At 36.8% G+C, this 8058-nt stretch overlaps 1 protein-coding gene across 1 annotated transcript; it reads left to right on the top strand.

Moving 5' to 3' along the window:
* Positions 1 to 326: 326 nt before the first annotated feature.
* LOC110159063 (uncharacterized) lies at positions 327 to 7081 on the top strand. Its single transcript, XM_055159113.1, has 6 exons — positions 327 to 414; positions 554 to 907; positions 987 to 1328; positions 3750 to 3854; positions 4271 to 4338; positions 6540 to 7081. Exons 1-6 carry the CDS (start codon positions 372 to 374, stop codon positions 6663 to 6665), a joined length of 1038 nt encoding a protein of 345 aa, XP_055015088.1. The 5' UTR covers positions 327 to 371; the 3' UTR covers positions 6666 to 7081.
* Positions 7082 to 8058: the final 977 nt, after the last annotated feature.

The raw sequence follows: 8058 nt of genomic DNA, 5'->3' as shown, positions 1-8058 counted from the left end.
ACAAAACACAACTCCAGGTATGTGTATGATGAGGAAACAACATTATAACATAGATCAAATCATTTTCCCGAGTGGATCAATACAGTTTTTTTAAGTCTAAGTCTTGATCAGCCCTTTTGACCAAACACATTTAACCAAAATCTTCTGCAGTTTAAATATGTACAGTAATCTTGCTATCAATACAGCAGGTAAAAATACATATTCAAATGACATATGTACATGTTTCTGGGTCATTTAAAAAGATCACTTACTAACAGGAAGTGTATATCATTGCACAGCCAATCACAAGGATTTTTAGTATTTTGACCTTGTGACTTATTCTTCCATTTGGGTGGGAAGACGTCAGTTGTGCAACAGAGTGATGTGCCACAATGATACACAGACTGGGTCCTTTGTTCCTTCTGAGCACTTTAAGTAAGTTTTGTGATATACTAGTCTAGTTTTATGTTTATTTTTGTCATTTTGGATGTTTTTAAATGTTTATAAATTTTGTGCATGGTAACTTTTTTGATTCTCAAGGGAAGTTATTTAACTGCTGGTGTTGTTTTTTCAGCTCTCAGTCAGACCAATGGAGATGACCAGATTACTCGGACCATGCTCAACCTTGGAGATACGTTCACTATGTCCTGTTCTGTAGACAGGACTGAAGCCGGATTGCTTTATTTCTACAAAATGAGTTTGGAATCACCAGTCCAAACCATTGCAGAGGGATCTTATGAGAAAACAACATTTAAAGAAAACTTCAACAATGCAAGATTTGGAATAAATCAAATTAAAGAAGCAAAGGAAAATGTGTATACCTTCACAATTTATAATGTGAGAGGAGAAGATGCAGCCACTTATGTTTGCCAAGCAGGATCATCATACAAAATGAGTTTTGTTAACACTACTCTTTTGATTATTCTTGGTAAGTTTTTGAAATTCAGATCTTCAGTTACATGTTCTTTCTGTTCTTTTTTTAACAATTCCATTTTAATGATTTACAGACCAAGGGCACCACACTTTCTATGTGGAACAAATCCCACGGGCTTCAGCTCCTCTAGAAGGTCCCGTGCATCTCAGCTGTTCTCTTGTGTCCAAGAACTACTCTCCACTTGAGTGTCCTTCTAAACGCAATGTGCACTGGTTCAAATCTGGACCAGAAGAATCTGCAGCCAGCTTCATCTACACGTATGAAGAGCAGACTGAGGAGCAGAGCCAGAGGACATGTGTCTACAGTCTTTCCACAACTATACAGGACGTCAATCAGACTGGGACATACTACTGCGCTGTGGCCATCTGTGGACATGTCCTGTTTGGACCAGGGACCAAAGTGGAGATAAACACATGTAAGTCAAATTCAAACAATACATTAATTTAAAGCTGCAACACCTAATTTTAACACCACAGAAGGAAGAAGTGGGTGTTTAAATCTATGTAAGGTTAAGGTAAGATGATGAGGGGAAACTGGGGTGGACAATCCAAACACAACCAATCAGAACTACAAGGCTGACGAAAAGCCACATTGTAATGTTGTTACCCCCCCAAAACATACATGGAGTTGTGTTTTGTTTGATTCACAAGTTTGGATAACCCTTTTTTATTAGTCTGTCTGGATCTCCAAAGCTCAAAATGCTCTGTTCCACTTTTTGATGTCATGTAGTAGTAATGTTCAAGTTAACAGCTCCTTTTATCTTCAGTTCAGTAGAGATTGGCAATTCCAGGACTTAAATGATCCAAATGATTCTAATCGAGGTGGAGTTTAAAAACAGAGTGGAGCACTTCCTGTATTACCCCATGACATTACAGAGTGCTTTCTCTTTAAGAGAAGAACTCAGCCTAAATGTGCAGGGTGCAACTCCATTATAACAGATCAGAAAGCAGAGTAATATGGGATCTTTAATCCAAATCAAAAATACTATGATTTTCAACCATGATAAAACGGCACACACAGTCTTACCTCTCAGTTGTGATCTGTACTTATTTTATTGTATTTTTGGGCACTGTAAAAAGCCCATCAGAGCCACAGAGGTCTAACCCCTGGAAAACAATGTCTTTAATCAAGGCCGGAGGAAACACAAGAATACAGAATATGTTTATGGTTCAATGGTTGAGAGTTTCTGTTTGAACTCTGCTCTTTGTTGTGCCTTTCCTGCAGTCTGTGGCCCTCTGCTCTACAGGTTTAATTGGTGAATGTTGCAAACCATGATTAAAGTTACACCACCCATACAACGTTTACTCACTTTATTTTTTACTTTGATTTGATCTTGTAATACCTGACCTTTTAATTTAAATAATAAAGACATCTGCAGTCACCTAATAAGAGTGATGATTGAAGCCAAACATTTATTTTATTTGTAAAAATGTTGTATTATCAGCTATTAGCTTAGCTTTTGATTGAAATCTTATACTTTTACTTGTTTCTAGTGTATATTTTTTAATATATTTATTTATTTTAGGCATATTTTTAGGATTTCCAGTGCTTCGTACACTTCCATTAGAATCAATTTCTGATTAAAGCCTCACCATGTAACTTTTCTTCCCCAGAAAATGCATGCTGTATTACACTGAAAAAAAAAAAAGTGCTTGCTATGATCATGCTTGCATCTCCACAAACCTTCTCCTGCTTGCCTCTATGGAAATATTGTTTATTTAGCCCTAATATTCCACGGTATGACAAAAACCTCATGGAAAATGTTCTTATGTGGGCAACTCACTATTTCTTTGGCATTATGGAGGTGACCCGCCACCCCCAGAAAGTAGCACGGTGTTGCTTTAATGTTATGCCACAACTAAACTTCGATCCACTGTCTGTTTATGTTAGCTAACCCTTTTGTCTCGCTGCACTGCTCACTAGCTTATATGTTTTACTTTTAACGTAGCATATTTTTTCATCTAACTAAATTTAATGCATTTGTGTTATTGAAATGCTTCTTATTTATCAAATGAACCATTCTTCTCGGCTCCGTAATCTGGTTTCAGTGAGTTGTAGGTGAAATAACATAAACATTGCTAACCCAGAACATGAGCTCTGCCACTTTGCTACTTTGAGCTCATATTGTGGTATTTTCTGATGTATGTTATAATGTAGTTATCTCATCAAAAACGTACTTGGAATTGTGCTTCTTTTCATTCACACGTTTAACACACAAACCCTGCACATTTAGGCTGAACTCTCTGTCCCACCTTGTGATGTCATGTGGCACTACAGGAATTGCTTTACTGTATTTTTAAACTCCATACATCTCCACTAGAATAATTTAGATGATTTCAACTCAGAAATCATCTAAGGTAAAAGGTAGCTGCTAACTTGAAAACTACCATTACATGACATTACAAGGTGGGACAGAGCATTTTGAGTTATGTTATTAGGTTCTTTTTTCAGACCAAGAGTTTGTTTTCATACCTGACGGTTTCGACTGCTCACTCACAGTCTTCCTCAGAGTGGTCACGTGATGTTGCTGTGACGTGTCGGGTCAGGTATGAAAACAAACTCTTGGTCTGAAAAAAGAACCTAATGCCATAAATTATCGGAAGACCAAATGAACCTCAGAGTATTTTGAGCTTTGAAGATGTATAGACAGACTAATAATAAAGGATTACTCAAACATGTGTAAATGAAAGAAAACACAATTTGTGGTTTTGTTGAGGTAAACACATGTAACATGACTGAAAGCTAAATTTTGTGTAATATGGGACCTTTAAATTAGGCATATATTTTATCTTGAAATTCCTGAAACTGACTGATTCTAATGTTCATATCCTTACAGATTTTCACCCAGTTTTTGTTTCCTTCGGGGTCCTGCTGCTCTGCTCGGCTGTCATCAATGCTGTGATGTTCTGCTTATATCGTAAAGCTGCTCATCGTCGCAAAGGTATGTACAGTCCTGCTCAAAATTTTAAGACCAAGGAACATTAAAAAATAGGTAATTTAAAACTATTATAGGCCCTGTATTGGATGTTTTCCATGTACCTGAGCAAATTTTGTATACAAACATTGTATAAACAGCTCTTGCGGTCAGTGACAGTTCTGGCCAAGTTCTGAAAATTATAAATTAATAGCAGTGAATAATTAGAAATCTCAGAATAACTTTGGACTACTGCAGGCTGTTCTGTTCTGTTTTTTGACCCACATTAAGGCATCTTGCTCTCAACTTCTTCCTGTTTATTTAGGTCTTAAAATTTGAAGCAGGACTCTATGTACAGTGTAACTCTAAGCAATACTGACTGTTGAATGATATGACTGACATATATATGACATAATTTCATGCTGACCACTTTTTTTAAACAGGTGTGATAACTACGTCCAACTCTTTTGAACTTTTGGACACTGTTATGGCAGATCAATCCAACAATGAGGTGAAAATCATAACATTCTGCTTTTAAATAGATTGGCAACCAGTCGCATGACTGAGTCACATGATAGCAACTAGGACTAAGATGCATGTTGCAGTGTGTTAATCTGTCATTCACACCCTCTGAAATCAAGGAGATAGGATACGGCCCCAGATCCACTTGTCCTTTTAAAGTTTTGTCAAAATATGTGGTTCTGACTGGCCATGTAAGAATATTCCTATGTAGTAATAAAATGATACAGTACAGACATACAGTCCCTGACAAAAGTCTTGTCGCTTATCCATTTTGTAGAAACAAAAGCTTATAACTTGACTTTAAATTAATCGATTGGTTTTAGAAATGTCTCATATGAAAGCTAAAACCCTCCCAAATTATGTTCAATATACAAAAAAAAATTTGCTTCACTGAAAAAAGATTGATCATTTAATGAACACAGAAAGGTCAGATTTTGGCAAGACAAAAGTCTTGTCACCTTGTCATATGATGCACCCAATCCTAGATTACAACCTCACCTGTGATCAGTAACTGATCAGTCAGTTAGTGGGTGTGTATAAAAAGAACCCCAGCACACTAGACCTTCACATCAACTGCAACTTGACCTCTGACAACATGCCTAAGGTCCACCCTGAGACCAAAGCGTTAATTATCAAGAGGCTGAAGACCAGATCCACTGCTGAGGTGGCTGACACCTTCAATGTGTCTCAGCGTCAAGTACAAAGAATAAGAAAAAGATCTGAAATGACTGGAGATGTTTTTGACAAGCCCAGGTCCAGCAGACCCCGCAAGACAACTGCTTGGGAGGACCGTTTGTTGATTCGAAAATCCACGGCCAGCCCCTTTTCCACTGCTGCAGACTCCACCAGGCCTGGTCACCTCAAGTCCCTGTGTCAACCAGAACAGTTTGTAGAATTCTGTCTCGAAATGGCCTCCATCGAATCAGTGCACAGAAACCAGCACTGAACAAAAGGCAATTAAAAAACCATGTGGCATTTGCCAAGGCCCACAGCCTGCTAAAAGGATGGACACTGGAAAAGTGGCAGAAGGTGGATTTCTCAGATGAATCCTCAGTTGAATTACATCACAGTCGCCACAAATATTGCAGGAGACCTACTGGAGCCTGCATGGATCCAAGATTCACCCAGAAAACAGTTAAGTTTAGTGGCGGAAAAATCCTGGTCTGGGGTTCCATCCAGTATGAGGGTGTGCGAGACATTTGCAGGGTGGAAGGCAAATATCAATAGCCTAAAATATCAAGAAGTATTAGCTACCTCTTACATTCCCAACCATAAAAGGGGTCAAATTTGGGAACAGGATGGTGCTCCATCGCATACTTCTATCTCGACATCAAAGTTTCTCAAGGTGAAGAAGAGCAAGGTGCTCCAGGACTGGCCAGTCCAGTCACCAGACATGAACATCATTGAGCATGTCTGGCGTAGAATGAAAGAGGAAGCATGGAAGACAAAACCAAAGAATCTTGATGAACTCTGGGAGGCATGTAAGACGCTTTCTTTGCTATTCCTGATGACTTCATCAACAAATTGCATGAATCATTGTCGAACCGCATGGATGTAGTCCTTCAAGCTCATGGAAGTCATACAAGATATTAAATATGGATCTCACAGCACCACTACTTAATTCACTGACGTTATGCAACATATTTTTGTATTTGAAGTAAATACTTTGTTCAATTTTCTGTAGGTGACAAAACTTTTGTCTTGCCAAAATCTGACCTTTCTGTGTTCATTAAATGATCAATCTTTTTTCAGTGAAGCAAATTTATTTTAGTTTATTGAGCATAATTTGGGAGCGTTTTAGCTTTCATATGAGACATTTCTAAAACCAATCGATTAATTTAAAGTCAGTTTATAAGCTTTTGTTTCTACAAAATGGATAAGCAACAAGACTTTTGTCAGGGACTGTAGTACACTACACTTAATTTGGCTTGTGAAAGGGTTGTGACATTTGTAAGAACTGGAGTATCATTTTTGTTTAAATTCTGTACTGAAAACACTTACCATAGTTGCAAAGGTGATAAACTATCCTAAAAATACAATAAGATATAACCCTGAATCTCTTTGCAGATAAACCTGTTTAAAGTAACTCATAATTTGTTTGGCTATCAACCAGCCAAATACACCTATCATCAAAAGACACTAAGACAAACAGCTTGTTATGCAGTAACAAAGTCTGTGTACTTTTCACAGGAGGACAGAGAAACAGGTGTGAACTATGTCGCTCTGGAGTTTCCTCTGAGAAAAGTGAAGAGATCAAACATGAAAAATGGATCTCCACCGGACTGTTTGTACTCAGCCACCAGAGGCTACACATGAAATTTCACCTTTATTGTGAAAGAAGAGTATCTTCACGCCTGTAGATATGGTTTTGTTTGTTATATATTTTTAATATTGCAGTTGCTGAATTAAAATAAAGAATAGTTATGTATTATATGTTTTTTTCTAAACTATTTCTACACATTCAAAGCATTTTTAAACAGATTAGGATTTCTAGAGTGGTCATATGTAATTTACCAGGGAAGTTTACAGTAAAGAATGTCCAGTCCCAACAAACATGTTGTACCCAAGAATTCATGCATATGCAATATGAAGCTGGATTTTTTAATGTTTTTTTTTTTTTTTTTGCATTATTCTTTATCTAATGTTCATGCCATGTTCTATCATTCAGAACACATCTTGAAAAAAAAAAACATTTTAGGTAATAAGTCCCTTTTTTTAAAAGTAATTTTAAAGTAATAAGCATGAAATAAACAATAATTATCACGGTCCTTAATACTGTTCTTGGTTTTCAACTTCTCTGATTTCTATTCTCTAACAGCAACTATAATCTCTGAAAGATTAGGGTTTCTAAAAGCACAAATGTCAGTTACCATCAATGAAAAATGAGTGTGCATTTCTTTTTGTGTGCATCTGTTAATTTATTTGTTTTATATTTCTTACACTATCTGCTTTAGAAGAATGCCTTAAAAGTGCCTAGGTTATACTTTTCATTTTACTCATTTTACTAAACACAATCATGATCATTATATTGTATAAGATTTTGACATAAAAAAAAAAAAAATCCAATTTGGCAGTTTTTTTTTTTTTTTTTTTTTTTTTTAAGATATAAATTTAAATCTTAAAACTTTTATGACCCTATGCCCCTCAGTCTGTGGTGTGTCAGTATTTGCCATGAGGAAGATCTCATGTGTGTCGTTGGCTTGTGCCTTGGACTTTTTTGACAGCTTTTTTACTTTATTACAGTAGGTTTTTACACTACAAGTTTGGTCTTCACTGTCTGAGCACCTGTTGTGGACACTGAAAAAATGAAAAAAATTGAAAAAATTCCCTGAAGCTCTCACTTCCTCTGTGTTTTTATACTTTTTTTGACAGTGTTTGATAACGTGTGCATTGTGTCACCATGGTAACTGCTGAACATTCCACCACAGAGACACACGTAGAACACCCCCAGCATAATGTCACAGCAAAGCCTCCACATTCCATACTTGAAGTGAGCATGGGCGTCATTTGGCAACATGAACTTTCTGTTGAAAATACACCGACCCTCTCTCTGTATCTGCTGCTGTCAGGCTTGTCATTCTGGCCTTAAAATTTGACCCACTTTACATGATCCTATTGTTTTTATTTCATTATTCTGTCTGTAAATAAAGATATGAACATTAACAACAGACCAACCAAGTGCCCGTTTATTCTGAAGTCACTCGTTCTA

This window comes from Boleophthalmus pectinirostris, unplaced genomic scaffold (assembly GCF_026225935.1).
Source record: "Boleophthalmus pectinirostris isolate CB_2022bp ecotype Guang Dong unplaced genomic scaffold, ASM2622593v1 HiC_scaffold_23, whole genome shotgun sequence".
Taxonomy (NCBI): Eukaryota; Metazoa; Chordata; class Actinopteri; order Gobiiformes; family Gobiidae; genus Boleophthalmus; species Boleophthalmus pectinirostris.
The sequence above is the reverse complement of the archived record's forward strand: the minus strand, read 5'-3'. Positions and strand labels throughout refer to the sequence as shown.